Raw genomic sequence first — 20667 nt, 5'->3', positions numbered from 1 at the left:
AACCCCTACCAAAATGGCTGCCGCCACAGAGAGCAGGAGGGAGGCTTGGGTTTCCCCAGCAATAGAGGAAGCCAAGCTTTCCACACACGCTGGCAGGCCCAGGCCTCCACTCAAGAATACAAAGTTTCAATTATAGAAGATAAATCCCAAGAAAAATGGCGGCAGCCATGAGCTGGAGAGAGCAGGCTAGGGTTGCCCCCGGCGACCGAGGAAGCCAAGCTTTCAACCTGCCCTGGCCGACCCAGGCCTCCGTTTAAGGCTACAAAGTTTCAATTATAGAAGGTAAACAAATCCAAACAGAAATGGCGGCAGCCACGGAGCAAGCAGAAGGCTTGGCTTTGCTCCAGGCTACAAAGTTTCAATTGTAGAAGATACATAAATCCCAGATACCCGGGCCTCCGCTTGGATCGCCAGGGGGCATGGCCAGCCTGCAAACCACCACAGGCCCCTCGTCCAGGCTGCCCCATGCCCCAAGGGAACCCTCACCCTGATCTGGGACATCCTTCAGGGCAAACCAGCTGGCCCCCACCCATGCACCAGGCCTCTATCCTATCTAATAAAAGAGTAATATGCAGGTTGACCATCACTCCAACACACAAGATCAAGATAGCTGCCCCCATGTGGTCAAAGATCCTGCCCCCATGTAGACACAAGATGGCCACCACAAGATGGCCAGCAGGGGAGGGCAGTTGGGAGGACCAGGCCTGCAAGGGAGGGCAGTTGGGGGCAATCAAACCTGCAGGGTAGGGCAGTTAAGGGTTACCAGGTCGGCAGAGGAGGGAAGTTGGGGGCAAACCGGCTGGCAGGGGAGCAATTAGGCATCAATCAGGCTGGCAGGGCAGTGGTTAGGGGGTGATCAGGCTGGCAGGCAAAAGTGATTAGGGGCAATCAGGAAGGCAGGCAGGTGAGCAGTTGGGAGCCGCAGTTTTGGATTGGAGAGGGTGCAGGCTGGGCTGAGGGACACCTCCCCCCTGCCTGGGCCTCTAGTCTTCTATAATTGAAACTTTGTAGCCTTGAGGGGAGGCCAGGGCCAGCCAGGGTGTGCAGGAAGTTTGGCTTCCTCCATTGCTGGGGAAACCCAAGCCTCCTGCTTGCTCCGTGGCCGCAGCCATCTTGGTTGGGTTAATTTGCATACTCACTCCTGATTGGCTGTGGGCGTGGTTTGTGTTGTAGCAGAGGTACCGTCAATTTGCATATTACTCTTTTATTAGATAGGATGTGATTTATCAAATAAAGAGATATTATCAATACAAGATAAAAAAAGGGATACTTGAAAGAGTAGAGTCTTTGAGAAGGGATGAGGAAATAGGATACAGAACATAAGTGAACATATGTTGACATAAAATAGGGAAAGGAGACACTTTCAACCAACTTACAGTTTTACAAAAAGCTGGTTTCATTTAAGAATTTCCTTGATGAAGCAGTAAAAATTAGTAATTTTATTAAATCTTGATCATTTAGCACATATCTTTTTAATATTCTGAGTGATGGTAAGTGAAATAAATATACATAAATCACTTTTGCTGTATGAAGTATAATGGTTGTTTTAAGGAAAAGCCCTTGGGCAATTGAGTTGCTAACTAAATTGCCTGGTTTTTCATAGGACACCATCTTTACTTGAAAGAATGACTGACAGACAATCAACAAACTGTTCAGACTTAAGTAGATGATAAAATTTAATATTTTTTAAAATATATATTTTTATTGATTTCAGAGAGGAAGGGAGAGGGAGAGATTGAAACATCAATGATGAGAGAGAATCCTTGATTGGCTGCTTCCTGCACACCCCCAACTGGGGATTGAGCCCACAATCTGAGCACATGCCCTTGACTGGAATTGAACCTGGGACCCTTCAGTCTGCAGGCTGACACTCTATCCACTGAGCCAAACTGGCTAGGGGTAAAATTTAAGATTTTTAATGAAAATTAGTATTTCGGAAAACTTGCGTTTGCCCCATGAGATTGACAGATTCCCATTCCTTAAATATGTTTTTGATGAGGTTGGTAGTGATTTTTAACAACTGTGATTTTAAAATATTTCATAATGAATGTGTCAACATTTAAAATCTTTATAACTCAGTGAGCCAATATTTTCCAAGTGACCAATGTATGATGCTATGAAATTGTGTACAGGTAAAGAACTCTTCAAAGTGCTAAAAACGATGTAAAAGTATGTTCTGTTTTCAGATTGACCTTGTTACTAACCTTTAAGAAAATACTATTTGATGAGTTTGGGGTATCAGAGAAGAATAGCCACAATTATTTGAAAAGGCTATAAAATACTCCTTTTTTTTCTAACTACATACTTATATGAGGCGGGATTTTCTTATGAAACAACATATGGTAACAAAATGAATGCAGATGAATACATAAGAATCCAGCTGTCTTCTGTTAAGGCAGACATTGGAAAGAGACTTACAAAAATATAAAACAAATGTCCCTCATCTCTCTAAGTTCCTTTTTTGGAAAATGTGCCCATTTTTTATTAAAAATACTTATATTAGCAAGTAATAGATTTCTATTGTTATATTAAAATGAATTAATAAATATTTTTTAAATTTTCTGAATTTTAACTTCTAATGTATTATATTATGACCCACATAAACAAAAGCTCTTTTGGGTCCTCAATAATTTTAAGAGCATAAAGGGATGTTGAGACCAAAAGATTTGAGAAGCACTATCTAGAGAATGGCCATCTAGATTTCCTATGAAACACTTCAGATTGCTCAAGTTCAATAAACCAAGACACATGTGCCAGTTCCCCAAATGTGGAAACATTGGATAAGAGACTGACCAGTTTGAATTCAGGTAATACTGTGTAGTACAAGTCATCAGGACATCAGTGGATTCTTCCCTGTTGCTCTTGCCTTTTCTTAAGCCATCCCTCTTCTTTCCTCTCTTGAAAGCTCAGGGACTTAAGAGCAATGCTTTGTGGATACAGTTTACAAATACTAATGATGATTTACATTTGTATCCTATATAGTAAAAGCCTAATATGCAAATCGACCTAATGGCAGAATGACTGGTGGAACAACCGGTTGCTATGACATGCACTGACCACCAGGGGGCAGATGCTCAATGCAGGAGCTGCCCGCAGCCCACAGGCCGCAGGCCAGCCAAGGTGGGTGCCTGCAGAAGAAGGCAACCTGCGGCGGCGGTGGGGGGCAGGGCCGGCCAGCGAGCGGGCCAGCGCCACCCGCTGGTCACCTCCAAGGCAGGTGCCAGCAGGGGCCACCCGATTGCCCTGCTGGTTGCCCCACAGAATAGCCCTTATCACCGGCCAGACCTAGGGACCCTACCTGTGCACAAATGTCATGCACCAGGCCTCTAGTTGAATATAATGGCTTTTGGTATATTTTTAGTTCTGTGTCTGATTTCATACTCTGTGAAATATGATAACCAAGTCTGTCTTTAGAGATAAAAATTGAGCTGCTTCTGTGCTTACTGCTGCTATGACAAGCTATTATGGCAAATAGAATTCAAGAAAAATCTTTTGAGGTCAAATCAGGCTATATCCAACTGATATTGTTTTCTTCCTTTTCCTCCCCTCCCTTGCCTCCCTCCCTTGCCTCCCTCCCTCCCTTCCTTCCTCCCTCCCTTCCTTCTTTCCTTCCTTCCTTCCCTTTTTCCTTCCTTCCTTCCTCCAATTTGGATCTTATTACAATACTATGAGTAGTTAGGGCACAGATAGTAATTTGCCTTTTACAGATGAGATCCTGAGGCTATGAGTTAAGTAGAATAACTAAGATTAGAATCCTGGGGACTTCATGACCTTTCTTCCTTTTCCTCTGTTACCTCTTTCCCATTAAGTTATTTTAAGACTTCATAGAAAGTAAAAGTAGTTTCAATTTCCAAAAAACTGTTGGAAACCTCTGTTCTGCCAAGGACATGGTCTTTCTCTAAAACTTGACTACTCACGGGGCTCACAGTGCACAGCTATTTAGAAGGGATCAATGCCAGCTTACACCCAGCAGCTTAAATTCATGTGTATTTCTTCAACATACAGTCCAGTGTATATGACACATGAGGAGAAAATGCATTTTTATTTCTTACTTCTTCTTGGCATCAAGAAAAATGCCAAAGATGTTTTAATAGTCAAAATGCCCCCAACATTGTCCAGCAATGTAGAAACTATTTTTAAGTCCTATATCTATATATTTTTAAAAAACACTTTACTGATATATAATTCACATACCATACAATTCACCCATTTGAAATGTACAATTCAGTCGTTTTGAGTATATTCATCTAGTTGTGCAACTATCACCACAGTCAATTTTAGAAGATTTTCATAACCCCAAAAAGAAATCCTATACCCCTTAGCAGTCACTCACCATTTCCCCAAGACCTCTATCCCTAGGTAGCTACCATTCTACTTTCTGTTTCTATATATTTGCTTATTTTGGACATTTCATATAAATGGAACCATAAAATATTGGCTTCTTTCACTTACCAGGGTTCAAGCTTCATCCATGTTTTAGCATGTATCAGTCACTTATTTTTATTGCCAAATCATCTTGGCAATTTGAAGTTATGTATGGCTATACCACATTTTATTCATCTACTTCTCAGTTGATAGATATCATCTGTGTTGTTTACACTTTTGCCTAATATGAATAATACTGCTATGAACATTATGTACCAATTTTTGTGGGGACATATGTTTGTATTACTCTTAGGGATATACCTAATAGTGGAATTGCTGAGCCATGTGATAACTACTAGAGGCCCAGTGCATGAAATTCATGCATGGGTAGGGTCCCTAGCAGCCGCCAGCTGCTGGCCAGGGCCTCCCTTCCCCTGGCTGGTCAAACTCCTGGTCAAGGGGACAATTTGCATATTAGGCTTTTATTATATAGGATGTTTAATATTTTGAGGATTTGCCAGACTCTTTCCTAAAACAGCTGCATCATTTTACATTTCCACCAGCAATGTATGTTTCAATTTCTCTATGTCCTTGCCAACACTTGTTATTTTCTGTCTTTTTTATTATAGCCATCCTACTGAATGTAAAGTGGTATCAGTGTGGTTTTGATTTGAACTTCCCTAATGGCTAATGATGTTGAGCTTCTTTTTTATGTGCTTATTGGACATGTGTATATGTTCTTTGGAGAAATGTCTATTCAGAACCTTTGCCCATTTTTTAATTGGATCATTCATCTTTATTGTTGAGTTGTAAGAAATCTTTATATAACCTAGACATAGATCCCTTCTCAGATGTATGATTCACAAATATTTTCTTCTATTCTACAGGTTGTCTTTTTCATTTTCTTGATAGTGTTCATTGAAACACAAGGGTTTTTCGTTTTGACGAAGTCCAATTTTACCAATTTTTTTCTTTTCTTGTTTATGCTTTTGGTTTCATATCTAAGAAAGCTTAGCCTAAATACTTTTAGGGTTTCTTCTGTGTTTTAGCTTATATGTTTAGATCTGTGATCCATTTTGAATTAAAATTTTTTGGCATAGTGTAAGGAAGGAGTCCAACTTCATTCTTTTGCATGAAAATATACAGTTGTCCCAGAAAAAAAAAGAAATGGTTGAAAAGACTGTTTTTTACCCATTGAATTGTCTTGGCACTCCTGTTGAAAGTTATTTAACTATAAAATGAGGATTTGTTTCTAAACCCTCTTCTTATGCTAGTACCACCCTGTATCTTTTTTATTTAAAAAAATACTTTCCAGAAACAATAATAATATATGTCAATTATAGAAAATTTTAAAAGTACAAAAGAAGATAGAAGAACAGAATTTTTTTAATAGTCCATAATCTCACCATTCACATGTACAGTCATTGGCCCCAATACCACACAGCTACCAGTTTTTATACTTGGACCTAAATGTGAACTCCCTGGGCATGTTTTGAGTATTCAATACATATTTATTGAAAGAAAGAATGGTGAGTGAGTTAGCCAGGAGATTATTCTTTCCTCCTTAAGGTTGATGGTTAATTAAGCTATTTCTATTTAGATATGTGTGTATTTAAATATTTCTTTAAATATATATTGACTTATGTTGAAGGCTTTAACTGAGGTAGAAAATTAATATACATAGTTGTTTCCAAAAGTTCCATTCTGTATTTTGAGGAATAACATTACCTTCTTGTAGTTGCAAGTAATTTGTTGTGTTCATTATTAAATTTTTTAAGAACAATGTCAGCTACTAACCAGTTTCTTAGACATTTTTAATGACATATTAGCTGTGACCACTGTACTCTTCAAATGCTGAGAGCAATAAATTGACAAGATAAAACAATTTGTTTATACCTCATTTGGACATTTCCCCCCACTTTAAATTGAAAATAGAAATCCAATGCCAAAAGTATCTTCCCAAATGAAAAATAAAACAATTGTAACTTACATTTATATAGCTTATTTTAGGTTCAGTGATCTTGCCCATATCCTTTTATCCTTTAGTCTTTCTATTATTATCTGCATTTTACATTTAGATAAACTGAATCTCTGAAGAGTGAGCAAGGAAATTCAGGTCCTAATCTTCCGACTCTTAAGTTTAGGTTCCCATACTTGCTGGTTTCCTTTTATCAGACAGAAAGAAACATATTAAACAATAGTTTTCCCTTTTATCTGTGGCTATCTTAGAGCTAAATATAAATTTGGCATCTTATTTGGTTTAGAATATTTGATAACTTCTATCTTTTCATTTACTCTAGTTGTTTTAAAAAATTCACTTCAGCCTTTTTACTTTGCACATTTTAATATTTTAACCTGGCATATAATTTTCTTCAACTAAAGAAATAAACTATTTATTCAGTAATGATGTTAGCCTTTTCCAAAGCACCACCATGCGGGACATTTTTTGCTGGGAGAAAATTATTTAAAGAATGCACCTCAACTGAAACAAAATACACAGTGCTTAGTTTAGAGAAGGTCAACTATAAATTCTAACTATATTTTTATGGTTAAGCTCATTAAATGAATTATGAGAAGTAATATATATATGAAAAGTGAATTTGGTTTCATTTTAGTTGGCATCAAAGTGACTGTCATAGCTTAGGTTTAATCTACTTAAGGGCATAAAGTTCAAAAAGTGTTATATGTAAATTTTGTTACCTGTTAGAGAAAAACAATTAAAGATGTGCAGACTTGGGTTGCCAGGGAAAATAAAATTAGTACCCTAGTTAATGTAAATATATCAAGTAAAAGCCAAAATAAATCCTAGAATAAAAAGAGCTAGAATAAATTCAGCATAACTGAGTGTTTAAGAATAAGTGCTATGGACCTATGTAGACTACAAGGGTTCAATTCTATCACTTTATATGATTTGGGGTAAGTTACTTAATCTCTCTGTACTTCAGTGCCCTCATCTGTAAAATGAGGATAATAATAATATTATTATTATAATTCTTATCTCTATGAGGATTAAGTGATATATGTAAAGCACTTAGAATAGTGCCTGGAACACAGTCTTTGCTAAGTAAGTGTTTCCTAAATAAATGAAATGCAAAGTGCAGTATAATCATTGTTATAAAGAAATACCATATTCCACCCTGGCCGGGTGGCTCTGTACAATGTAGTGTTGTCCCATACACCAAAAGGTTGTGGGTGTGATTCCTGGTCAGGGCACATATCTAGGTTGTAGGTTTGAGCGCCGGTCGGGGAGCATACAGGAGCCAACCAATCGATGTTTCTCTTTCACATCAATGTTTTCTCTCTCTCTCTCTCCATCCCTCTCTCTCTAAAATAAAGTTAAAATAAACCAAAAACAAATCCTCAAGTGAGGAGTAGAAAGAAAGAAAGAAAGAAAGAAAGAAAGAAAGAAAGAAAGAAAGAAAGAAAGAAAGAAAGAAAGAAAGAAAGAGAAAGAAAGAAATATCATATTCCACAAATACAGAATGAGGTGAAGATGTGCAGAAGTAGATTACAACTTAAATGTAAGTTAAGAATAAGTAAAGAAGGGGGGAGAGTTGCCTTTTTAGCTGTATCAGTGAAAGTACCATGTATAGGAAGGAAACTATTCAGACACCTACATCACTATCAGTGAGCCTTTAGTTTCTAGTTTAGGTAATATTTCTTTCTTTTTCAAAATAGGAATAACTTTTTTACCATATAAATGATCCAATTACAGTATAAATTATTTGTTTTAAATATAGAAATGTATTAATGAAAAAAATTAAAACTCTAGGGTTTCCACTACTCAGAGATAACCATTGTAATATTTTGGTTAACGTCTTTCAAAATAAAGTAGGTCCTCGGGTTACATCGGAGATCCTTTTCTCCGGCGCTACGTAACGTGATTTTCTGATTGTCGCCGTAAGTCAGAACCCACCTACATAAGCACCTACGTCACTCACATGGAGCACATACACAGCAGTAATGAAGTGAAACAGTAAAAAAATACTTAAAAGAAAGATAGCAATTCCTGACCTTTACTTATGGTAAATAAATAATAAAAAGCATAAAGCACATATGTACATACGTCGAAATGACGGAACTTTTTTTTATATAAATACTGTAAATGGGAGATGGCAACGTAACCACGAAACGACTTACGTCGAGTCCGATGTAACCCAAGGACTGCCTGTACCTATACAAATATACATATGTAAGTTAAATAGATAAAATTTTATATAAATTTTTTCATACTATGCTACCTTTTTTATTTAACTACATTGTGAAGATAGTTTCATATTCTTGATTATAATTGTATAAAATTTTGTTGTCTGCATTGCATTCTGTTCTGTGGGTGTACTGTAATTAATAATTTCCTTTTTGTGGACATGTAGATTGTTTCCAAGATCTTTCTATTAATGAACAACATTGTAATGATAGGCATTCTTCTACTTAGATATTCGTACATGTTTTTGGTTACTTCCTTAGGATAAATATCTAATTGCTGGGTCAAAAAACATATACATTTTAAAGTTTGACATATCTATTTCTCTACCCTCTTGCCAATATTGTGTGTTAGTAACCTTTTATTTTGTGTTTATTTTTCTTTTTGTGTGTGTGTTGCTAACCTTTTCTATATGAGAGAAGAAACATAACTTCTCCATGTTTTTATAATTTTTAGTGAAATAGTTCATATATTTATTTACAGTCTAAAGTTCTTTTACTAGTATGAGTAACCAATATACTTTTATACCTTTTACAAAAATAAGTAGACTGTAGAATCCACAAAATGATAGAAGATCTAAGGAAATAATGCATACGTTTTGCAACTAAGCGTGAACAATTTGCTTAAGTGGTAGTCTGGTGTCAGTCTTTATTTCTCTGTTTTCACCTCCTTTCTTCCCCCATCCTCTCCAGGATTGTCATCTCCCTTGCTGTGTAAAAGCAGCCATGGCAGTAGAGCAAAGGCTGGACTGAAGACAGCTTTTGGAAGAAGTTTCTAAACTCCCATCTCCCACTGCCTGGCTCATTTATTCACTCTATCCCTCTGCTTGGCACTGTTCATTTGCTATAAAATGTTTCTTTTCTTTCATCTAACTCCTATGACTGGTATGACTTTCTCTTTACTCTCTTGGTATTTCTTTTCCTCCTGATTGATCACTGTCTGTATGTCAGGTGCTGGGCTGGGCCCTGGGGAGACAAGGATGAATAGGACTTGTTTGCTAACCTTGGTAGCTAACCTTCTAGCCACAGTGGCATTACAGTGTAGGGTGAGCTAATAATCAGATATGTGAAAACGTCTTTGGGAAGTATTCCTAAAGGAAATGTGCAGGCTGGGCCTCTAAAGCATCATGGTTTGCTCCCAGGGGAGGGGAAGGTACAGAATCCTTGGCAGAGGTTCCAGTGGGAGCAAAGCTCAGAGGTGACTTACACACTGGGATCAGTCAGGGTCTCTCCCCTAGCCTCTTGATGACATGACTTATTTATGTTTCTGAGCAATAAAATCCTACTCTCACTGTCACCTCATCTGCATTTATAGGCTATGACATATTACTCTTTTCTGGGACATTTCATTTTTAAACAGGTAGAATATTGCTTTCCTAGATCATGCCCCCCAAATTTAGAAGTATTCTTTGTTTTGCTATTAGTAAACTGATATTTTTCAACTCATATGGAATACAGTGAGGCCATTTTAGGACTGCATAAAAAATATGGTGTTATGTATTCAAGGTATTAATGCAAAAATTACAAATCTCTTATTCTATTCATCCTTATAAAAATAAAAACTGAGTCAGGCTTTGAGTCACCTAAATTAAGCATGGTAGATTGGGCTTTGAATATAAAACTTTTATCTCTTTTTCCTTACATATTATATAGTTACTCAGATAATAATAATGTTTATAGCCTAGCATTGGGCAGGTCCCAGGTCACTTTTCCTTATAATCTCCCATAACCATGTGAGGTATAGAATTACTGCTGCCCTCTTGCTAATATGGAAACTAAGCTTTCAAGAAGTTAAGTGCACACCCTTAAGGCACACAGACCTTAAGTGGTAGAGCCAAAACTTGAACCTAGGTATTCTAATTCAAAACTCAGGGTCTCTAGTTTTCAGTAGAGGATAGCACAGTTGATTTGAAATTCTAGATTTTGTAACTTTTAATGATACTGTATCTTGCAAATTCATCCTTTTTAAAAAGAGAGAAAAGACAGTTATTCTCTCTAACCAGCCCACAGTTATTTGGATAGACCCAAATTGTAGTTCTATATTTATAGTACTACTTTGTAGATACTTATATAGGTGTCAGTTTAAAAGATGTATAGATTATAAACTCAGATGAGCATTTTACATTTAAATAACTTGGGTAGATACGATGGAAGGAATGAAATTTTGTCATCCATGGACTCCAAAAATGTTTAATGGAGAAAAAGTAAAACCAACAAACATGAATGAAATCAACAATTAGACATTTTGGTGTTCTATTCCATTTCTTTTAACTTGCCAATTGATATGTTGGGCAAGTGGTTTCTTGCTACTGGGCCTACTCGTTTTCATCTAAAGAATGAAGAGGTTGAGCTTCATGTTCCCTGAGGTCTATATCAGTCCTAATAGTCTTCAAACCTGTGCTTCTTAACTTTACCACTCATGTTTCAGTCTGTTCCTTTTTTTTTTTTTTATCATGACCAAGTATTTTTGCTTCCTACAACATCAAAAAGATTTTAAGACTCTCTAAGATACTACTTGCAAACAGTATTCTCTGTCAGTGATTTGGTTGCTAGAAAATAAGCAGAGATCTATAGAGTACCATACTAGGTAAATAAGGGGTCAGTATGAGTCCAGTCCATATGGACTAGTATGAAAGGACAACAGCATACATTTATGTACTCCTTTACAGTGGGGCTTCCACAGAGAAAGCTCAAAAGTGATTCCCACAATTTCTTCTCTGAAGAAAATTCATAAGAATTTTCACCTTCAATTTAATAATTCTTCTTAGGAACTCTATCAAAAGGAAATAATTCTAACTTTCTGAAAACAGTTAAAAGAGCTTTATTGTAACTGCAAATAGCTATTATCCAGGGGGAGGTTAAATAAACTGAGGAGCATCCACAGCCATTAAAACGTTTATGAAGTTAGGTAATAACATAGAAACACATCTGTTATTGTGGAGAAAGCAGGCTTTGGAGTCGAATACGAAGTATGATTACAGTTATTAAAATAAAAATGTTAAAGGCACCAAACAAACATTTACTATTTATTAGGGGGAGAAAATACTACCCAGATATATGTCAAAATTATGATTATATGTTCATGTTGTAGGATTTTTGGGTAGTCTTTCTACTTATCTTTTATTTCTGATTGTTTTATTGAGTAAATATGCTTTTCTAATAAAATATATGTATGCATATAAAATAATTTTTTTCAAATAAAGATGAGGTCTAGTGAGGTTTCTTAACATTCTCAAAATGGTACAAATGCTTCATGGTGAACTTGGGACTAGAAACCATGTTTATTAATCACTGGCTTGGCCTGTGGGGATCAGGCTGAAACCGGCTCTCCGACATCCCCCGAGGGGTCCTGGATTGGGAGAGGGCGCAGGCCAGGCTGAGGGACCCCACCAGTGCATGATCAGGGAGAGACCATGGAAGGGCTCCAGGGCGAGTTCGGCCCATCTTGCCCAGTCCCGATCAGCCGGAGCCCAACAGCAAGCTAACCTACCGGTCAGAGCGTCTGCCCCCTGGTGGTCAGTGCACGGCATAGTGACTGTTTGAACGGTCAAACAAATGGTTAGGAGCACAGGCACAAATGGACGTGAGTTCAATTCCTGGTTCAATGTTGCCACTTGATAACTGTGACTTTGTACAAGAAATTTCTCTCTGGGCCTTAGTGCTCTTATTTATATAATGGGGCTCACAAATCTTTATTGTACAACATAATGTTCTTGTAGACTTTTTCTAAACTACTCTTAACATTTCTATCTTTGTCCCCCTTGTGTTCACATTTATAGATAACTAGAGGCCTGGTGCACGAATTTTGTGCACCCAGGGGCATCCCTCAGCCCGCCTGCACCATCTCGCAGTCCAGGAGCCCTCGGGGGATGTCCAACTGATGGCTTAGTCCCACTCCTTGGGGGAGTGAGCCTAAGCCGGCAGTCAGACATCCTTAGCGCTGGCGCGGAGGCAGGTGAGGCTCCTGCCACAGCTGCTGTACTTGCCAGCTGTGAGCCCATCTTCTGGTTGAGCGGCGCTCCCCCTCTGGGAGCACACTGACCACCAGGGGGCAGCTCCTGCATTGAGCGTCTGTCCCCTGATGGTCTGTGCATGTCATAACGACTGGTCGTTCTGCTGTTTGGTTGATTTGCATATTAGCCTTTTATTATATAGGATAGTTGTATCTTATTGTTTCTGGACTGCCTTACAGGCAGCTTAATGTCTTATAAAGAGCTCTAAATTGTGTTCTCCCTTCAGAGTTGCCTCTGACTCTTTGGTTCTCTAACTCAGTGTTGCCTCTTGCTCACTGTGACATTATGCAAGTCTCTTAATCTTTCTAAACCCTAGATCCTTTCCAGCAGTAATCAATGATTCCTTCCCATCTTGTTGAGCACATAAATGATTTAAAGAATGATAAATTGTTCACTCTTACAGTAGAGGTGATAGAAGTGTAAATTGATAAAAAATCATTTTAGAAAACAGTTTGGCACTATCCAGTGGACTTAAAGATATGCATATGAAAATGTTTATGGCAACACTATTCATAATAGCCAAAGATTAGAAACAGCTTAAAATCTGTCAGCAATATGTTTACCATTAATCATGATAAGTAATCCATGATTATGTAATGGAATACTGTGCAGCCATGAAATCATAGCTATATGCAATAATAAGGACAAATTTCATAAACATAATAATGTTGAATAAAAGAAGCATAACAAAGGAGGATCTCCACTATGTTCTTCTATTGTGTATAGTCCAAAATGGGCAAGATCAAACTATATTTTAGGAGTGAAACTTAAACAGAAAACAAGGATAGTGGCTACCTTTAGGAGAGAGAAGGGGTTACAGTGAGAAAGGGGGCTCATAGGGAGCTCCTGGGGTACCGGGAGCATTCTGTTTTTTTGCTGAGTGGTGGTTACACAGGAGTTTGCTTTATAACGATAACAATGCATATATGTTTTAAGTATTTTCCTATATATATGCTATATCTTGACATTAAAAATTAGAGGAGAGCCTGGCTGGTATGGCTTATTGGTTGAGCATCAACCTGTGAACCAGGAGGTCACAGTTCGATTCCTGATCAGAGCACATGCCCAGGGTTGTGGGCTCAATCCCCAGTGTGGGGCATGCAAGAAGGTGCCAATCAATGATTCTCTCTCATCATTGATATTGCTATCTCTCTCTCTCTCCCTCTCACTTCCTCTCTGAAATCAATAAAAATAAAAATTATAGGAGAACAACAATTTTAAAATAAGTATGTGTGATACCATTTCATTGAATTCTTGTAGTTTCTGAGAAATATTTGTCATTACTAAGGACTTGGTATTTCATTGTCATATACCAGAAGAAAAGGAATTTTGAACTAGAGAACTTGGGAGTTCATTTATCTTAGCTTCACAATAATGAATGTCTGCTTGTATTGATTATTTACATGCAGAATCCCTTTTTATTCTTTATCCTTGATCTTCACAATAACCCTTTCAGGTTTTTATTGTTGTCTTCATTTGTAAAATGAGTCTTAGGGGAATTAAATAACTCCTTGGAGGAGGAGGAATTTTAAATAAATCACTGAAACAAATCTGTATGGAGTATTTTTTTGATATTTTTTGAAAACAAATTTTGGGACCATTTTAAGTACATGTAATATAAAAATAAGCTATGAGTAAATGAATGGACTGATAGATATATTTTCTGAAAGCATGTCTAAAAGAATAAACGATTTCTCAAATGTCTAGAAGTAAGTGAGTTTGTGGGTATTTGGGCATTTACCACTTGCAGGTCAAGCCCTTACACTGAGTGTTGAAATTGAACCTAATTAGAAGAGAAATTATGTCTATATTTTTGACACACTAATTGTGGTGGTCACTTTATCCAGAGTTCGAGAAACTCTGCTCACTAAACTAACCTGGAAAAGGAAATTACTTTGTATAGACAAGCCCACAGAAAAGGTTTTTTAGATTTAGTTTGTAATGTCACTTAGGATTCTTCTTAAAGGCTTGTGAACCTTCACCTCCTTTTAATAAGCCTTCATAATGATGATGTCCCCTGAGAATGAAATCATCTTATTGGAATGCAGCCTGTGTCTTAAAATCTGATAAGCATCACTTCATGGTATTTAGGAGATTAAAAGAGACTTAAAACACGTAAATGTTACTTTTGGGTTATTATAGCCAAGGAAGCCTGTGGCCCAGCTATCAAAACAGCTTAGCTTCAGCAAGCTCCAAGCAGTGGGCTTAGCCAAATTGGTTAGCCCTGCTTAAGGACTGACTGCGCTGTCTTTTGAGTTGACCTTTAACTTGTGATATAAAACATAATTGTTTCATCTCTGAGGCACATTTATGTGTCCCTTTGCCCCAGCACTAATTCATCATTTGCTTTATAGTAATTCCATTCAGACATCACCATCAAGCCCCGTTAAAGGCTTCTAACAGATGTGAGTAGATATAGTTCCTAATCAGTGACATTAGTTTATATCTCCTTATTAAGATACCCATTAAATTCATACTTGAGAGAGATAACATGAACACTAATGCACTTTACTTCTTCCATCAGGACTTTTTATTTATTTCTATAAAGGAGTTATTAATATCTGAATTTAAAAGTCCAAGAGAATGCAAAGCTCTTAGCAGGGGTCTAAGATCTTTCATTCTGGTAAGACATGAAAGATGTGAAAAGCAAAGACATTCATTATTATGCTGTCATTTTATTCTCTTTTTCTCCCTAAACTATGGCCATTAAAATATACATAATATAATTTATTTTAAAAGTTAATTAATATCTTACTTTTATATAATCTCCTTTTCTAAACAAAATACATCATCCTAGTTCCCTGTACTTTATAAATTATCTTGGTTTTCTAATTTTAATCTGAAACTCAGAATATATACAGAGTTATGTGTACCTTTAGAATATACCAGCCAAAAAGTATTCATTGAATATACTAACCTAACCTCTGGGGGATAAGGGAATATAAAAGAAGTTGCTTCATATGACAAATAGTTCACAAATGTATAACATCTAATTATTCTGATGAATTCCCCACCATATCACCTTAACCAGAATATTCAGTAAATATCTCTCAATTCCATTCATTATCATATCCACGTGAGACACTTGGCAGAGTTGCTAACGTGACTTTCCATTTGAGGAATCCATAAATTACTGCCCACAGGGGTTATGACAACACCCTGGCAGCATGGTCCCCTTTTGTTTTGCTTTGGCTTTTGGCTATTATTGCTTTTGCAATAATAAAAAGTGCATGTTTCGTAAAATTAAAGCCTCTCAAGAGTCAGTTAATATAAAGTGGTACTTAACCAAAGTCATAAGTGACTTAATATGAAGTTAATGATACCAGGAAGTGGTAGTTTTGCAAATCTGCCAGCATACACACTTCTGTCAATCTCACTATCAACATCATTACTTTCCACCTTTGGTCCTCACTCTTAGTGTGTTATCCCAGGTGCGAAGAGAAGGTTAGGCAGTGGCGCCTTTTTAATGTGTTCCTTGTATCATACTTCCTTTACTGTACCTAAAATGCAATGGTTTAGACTCACTATAGTTAATTCTGTATTAACATTCTCTTCCCCCCAAATGATCTTATGGTTCCATTATCAGTACCCACATTGACTAGCCGTATTAGTTTGGATTCAATAAGAAGCAGACTTCAAGAGGGGAATAGATGTACAAGAGATTTATTGGAGGAGAGAGCTGAAGGTGTGAAGAGCCTTCAGATTGTAATGCATGTACACTGAATGATAGTTGTAGAAGGAGAGAGGGGAGGGAGAAGGATGGGGTAGGAAAAGTCTTGGAGTGCCTAAGAAAGGTTCATCCAGGTTGATGGGAAGTCCTCAAGCCAAAGTTGCCCTTTGGCTGAGTCCCATTCCCTGCCCCCCCCCACACACACACACAAATGGGCCTACCTTAGCACCACTGTTGTGCACTGTCATTGGCTGGGAGCAGCCTGCAGGAAGGATGGCATGAATGCAGTGAGGAACCAGAGGTGCAGTAGCTGAAACCGTCAGTCAGTTATACTTCCTGCTAGAAGAGATCTAAGGGGTGCATTGCATGGCTTCTATACTAGATGCATGACTTTAAATGAGTTTAGCACCTCTCTGAACCTGAATTCAGAAGGGTAATACTGCCAACACAGGGTTATTAGAAAGATTAAATAAAATAATATATGTAAAAACCTGGAGCAATAATAATACTTAATGAATGCTAGTTTCCTTGATGCCCGCCCCCCCTTCTACCAGCATGTGATTATTTTCTAACTGACTTTCCTTAGAAAATCCAGGTATAAATTGTGCTGAGGTTGTCTATAGCAGTGCTGCTCAAAATGTAGCCCATAGGTCAGCAGGCCGTGTGCAGTCTACACAGCTGTTTGCTGCCAGTCCACTCCAAGATGAGGAACTCATACCAATGTGAACCAGCTACGTCAGTAACACTCTGCTTAGTTCACATGCAATTCTTTTTCTTACCAAGACATTCTCCAGGAAGGAGTGCACTGATCTGTGTCTGGCACAAGCTCCTTATTTGTTGCATACTGGTACTTTGAATAGCATTAGAGTTTGGTCAAAAACAAAAAACAAAATAGAAGATTCTTTTAAAAATAGAACTTTCTTTTTCACTGTATATGGGGGCTCTATCAAATGTCTTTCTGCTTCTCTGCTACAGAAGAAACCACTCCAAGCATTGCGGTGGTGCATCCTGTTACTTATGTCAGTGGAAGTCAATGGCGCCTTTAGCATTTGTCAGCTTCAGGGTCTGTGATCAAATAGCAAAGCAGGCAGGTTTGTCATTGTCATAGTTCCAGGTCCTTTTCTGTGTGTCCTTTTCCCAATTATTATCTGCATATTTTTATTGAGCTCCTGCAACCTGCCAGATACCATGTGGCTGCTCTTTTACAGCCTTCCTGAGCCCCACCAAAACCCACTTTCCCTCAGTGCCCAGAATATGCAAAGTCCCACTCCCTCAGTAAGCGAATAGGAGACTGTCTAAGAGGAAAGTGATCTCTTTTAAATAAATGATACAAAGGTGACTTAACGCCTAGTTATGTATTTGTAATTTAAAATATGAGCTTAATGGGACTGTATGACATATTTTTGAACTGTGGATGTCCCAGCTTAATCCATGAGCTAGAATCTTTCTTTAGTTCTTTTCACCATGCATGCCAGAAATTCTTGTCATCACACATCTGTAAAGCTACAGACATCTGTCCTAAGGTGGGTGTTGGAATTTCCCACCGTTTTGCACTTTTTTTGATAACTTTTTCCCATGGAATAACCTTGGGCAGGGAGAAACAAATCCAGGAAGCCAGTCAGACCTGAGTCTTGTGTGTTTTAAGGATTTAAAATGTAGGTTATATATTGTTTTTAATTGTGAGTATCCTTTCCTATTTGAAACTAATTAGATGGAGATTTGGGGTATATTTTCCTATGTATTCCCAGATCTGGCTGGCTTGTTAACATGATGTAGTAGACTAGGAATATCTAGCTTTGCTTTCATACTTTTAAAAACTAAAGTGCATGTTTCATAAAATTAAAGCATCCCAAGAGTCAGTTAATATAAAGTAATACTTTACCAAGGTCATAAGTGATTTAATATGAAGGATTATATTTTATCGTAACCATACCAGACTTAACAAAATCTAGGCAGACAAATTGCTAGTGTAGAAATGATCTGAACTTATTTTTCCCCCAAAAATAAAACCCACGAGATTGTATATATATATATGGCAGCAGGCATTATTTCATTGATCCCCAAGGTTGTGGATCTAGCAGCAGCTATTATAACATGCTTTGTTTTTATTGTTGCACTGTTTAGTTAGCCATCCATATTCTAGCCATTTGTGTTTATAGCAAGAAATAGCATCCCAGTCCAAGCAGCACAGCTAGTCATACCTTTTTATTGATGTAATTTGACTTATTTTGGTTCCTTTCCTAGTGTCTAACATTTTGTGAAACCTTAACATAAATTATTGGCTTGTATAACCCACTGCATCACCCTCACTCAGAGATTTGCTGCCTATGCAGTTCCTTAATTTTCAAGTGTGAGAGATTTATTTTTCCTTAGTGAGTCCTCGTGTTTCTTCACGCACACATACAATGCACACACACATGTTTGTGAATGTGTGTGGGTACATAGAAATGCCAATGAGAGTGGGGGGGCCATGGGGGGGATTTGGACACATGTAATACCTTAATCAATAAAAAATAAATAAATAAAAAGAAATGAAAGACAGAGAAGTTGAGATCAAAAGATGGAGAAATAAATGAGGATTGGCAGGTCTTATTTCTAAAAAAAGAAAAAAAAGAAAAAAAGAAATGCCAATGAGAAAGTTAAACATATTCTTGGTTAATTCCTACATGAGATTCTGGAGAAATCTTTAAGCTTATAGATACTGGCTGCTGTTTTCTTACATTGACCCGATGAGCAGTATAGTAGTAGTCTTAAACTTTGATCTAATTTTTCTTGTTTTTCCTATGAGTCTGACTAATCAGGACTCTGTATACTTCATGTCCTCTGTGAATACTTATTAACTGCATGATTGACCAGTTGATATTCCATAAGCCAATGTAAATGACTAAGATACTATCACAAATACTGTTCGCCAGACATAGCACCCTGTAAGATAGATGGAATTATCCCCACTTTACAAATGAGGACTTTGGAAGCTCAGAAAAATTAAACAGCTTGCCCAAAGTCATACAGTTTATAAATGAAGGGTCAAGATACTTTACCAAAAGATTTTTTATATTAAATTTTATTGGGGTGACATTGGTCAACATGAACACATAGGTTTCATGTGTGGATTTCTAAGTTACAAAATCTATATATAGTACCATGTGTCCACCACCCAAAGTCAAGCATTTTTCACGGTGGCCAAGACGTGGAAACAACCAAAGTGTCCTGCGATAGAGGCCTGGATAAAGAAGAGGTGGTACATGTACACAGTGGAATACTACTCAGCCTTAAGAAAAGATGAAATAACGTCATTTACAAAAACATTGATGAACCTTGAGAACATTATGCTAAGTGAAATAAGTCAGTCAAAAAAAAGCTAAGAACCATAAGATTTCACTCATATGTGGGATATAAAACTGGAACTTCGGAACACAAACAGCAGTGTGGTGGTTGCCAGGGGTTGGGGGGGGAGAAGGGAGTCCTAATATGAGGTGCCAAAAGATTTTTATGTACATTATTTTATTTGATTCTTACAACATTCCTTAAGGTAGCCAGAATAAATTCTTTCCTATTCCTGTTTTAGGACTGAGTAAAGAGGGTTAGTAACTTATCCAGGGTCACTACAATGAGATTGGTTCAGTCCAGGACTACCCTGTGAACCCTGATATTACTTGGTATTTGTAAAAATTTATAGGCCAGCAATAGCATTGGCCACACCATTATAATGTCCTTGTGGTTTTCCATTGGCTGATTTTTGTTAAGATTCTTCATTGCCTCCAAGGTAGAGTCTCTGCTCAAATACTTGGCATTCAAGTAAGTACTCTTATAATGAGCAAAAACAAGGGGAGGGGGAACCTTGCAAATCTCTTCATGTCAAACCCTGCTTAAAACCTTTATGATAGTTTTCCATAGTCTATCTTCCCACAACCCTCCCTGCTCAAGAAAAAGAAAAACTAGTATGGCAGAGGCTTCACATGATCTATCTTCTTCCTCCCTTTCAGCCTCACCTCCTGCTGCCATTAACCCCAAAACCCCTGCCACTGGCCCTTTATGCCAGGAAAGCTGAACTACTTCACTGAGGTGAGGCCCACCTGCTTTTGCTTTTATGCTCCCTTTGCCTGAAATCATCCCTGCCATCGATACCTAAACTCCGGTTTGTTCTCCACTATCCAGCCAGACCATCTTCTCTTCTATGAAGTCTGTCTTTACCCTCCTGAACAAAGTTATTATGCATCTTCTGTTCTCCCTGCTGAACTTTTTTTAAAAAACAAGCAATCAAATATGTCAATATTCTTATACTTCTGTTATTATTTGTTGTGTGTATATCCTAGACAAATAAGCTCTTTAAGGGCCAGAGATGGAAGCTTACTCATTTCTTCATCCAAATACAGTGCCTGGCACATAAAATGGACTCAGAAAAGGTTTGTGCAT

The 20667-nt window shown here is 37.6% G+C and overlaps 1 protein-coding gene across 4 annotated transcripts in view; it reads left to right on the top strand.

The window, feature by feature from the left end:
* UVRAG (UV radiation resistance associated) overlaps positions 1-20667 on the top strand; it is a 274349-nt gene that overhangs the window by 198615 nt on the left and 55067 nt on the right. The window contains exon 14 of one of the 4 annotated variants that reach the window (XM_054724635.1): positions 9262-9396. The exons of the other annotated variants lie outside the window; for them this stretch is intronic. Within the exon in view, the coding sequence (XP_054580610.1) occupies positions 9262-9321 (60 nt within the window). The 3' untranslated portion in view covers positions 9322-9396. Of the gene's footprint in view, positions 1-9261; positions 9397-20667 lie in introns of those variants that run through there. 4 annotated transcript variants of the gene reach the window in all.

This window comes from Eptesicus fuscus, chromosome 13 (assembly GCF_027574615.1).
Source record: "Eptesicus fuscus isolate TK198812 chromosome 13, DD_ASM_mEF_20220401, whole genome shotgun sequence".
Lineage (NCBI taxonomy): Eukaryota > Metazoa > Chordata > Mammalia > Chiroptera > Vespertilionidae > Eptesicus > Eptesicus fuscus.
Note: the sequence above shows the minus strand (reverse complement) of the source record. Positions and strands in the feature narration are given on the sequence as shown.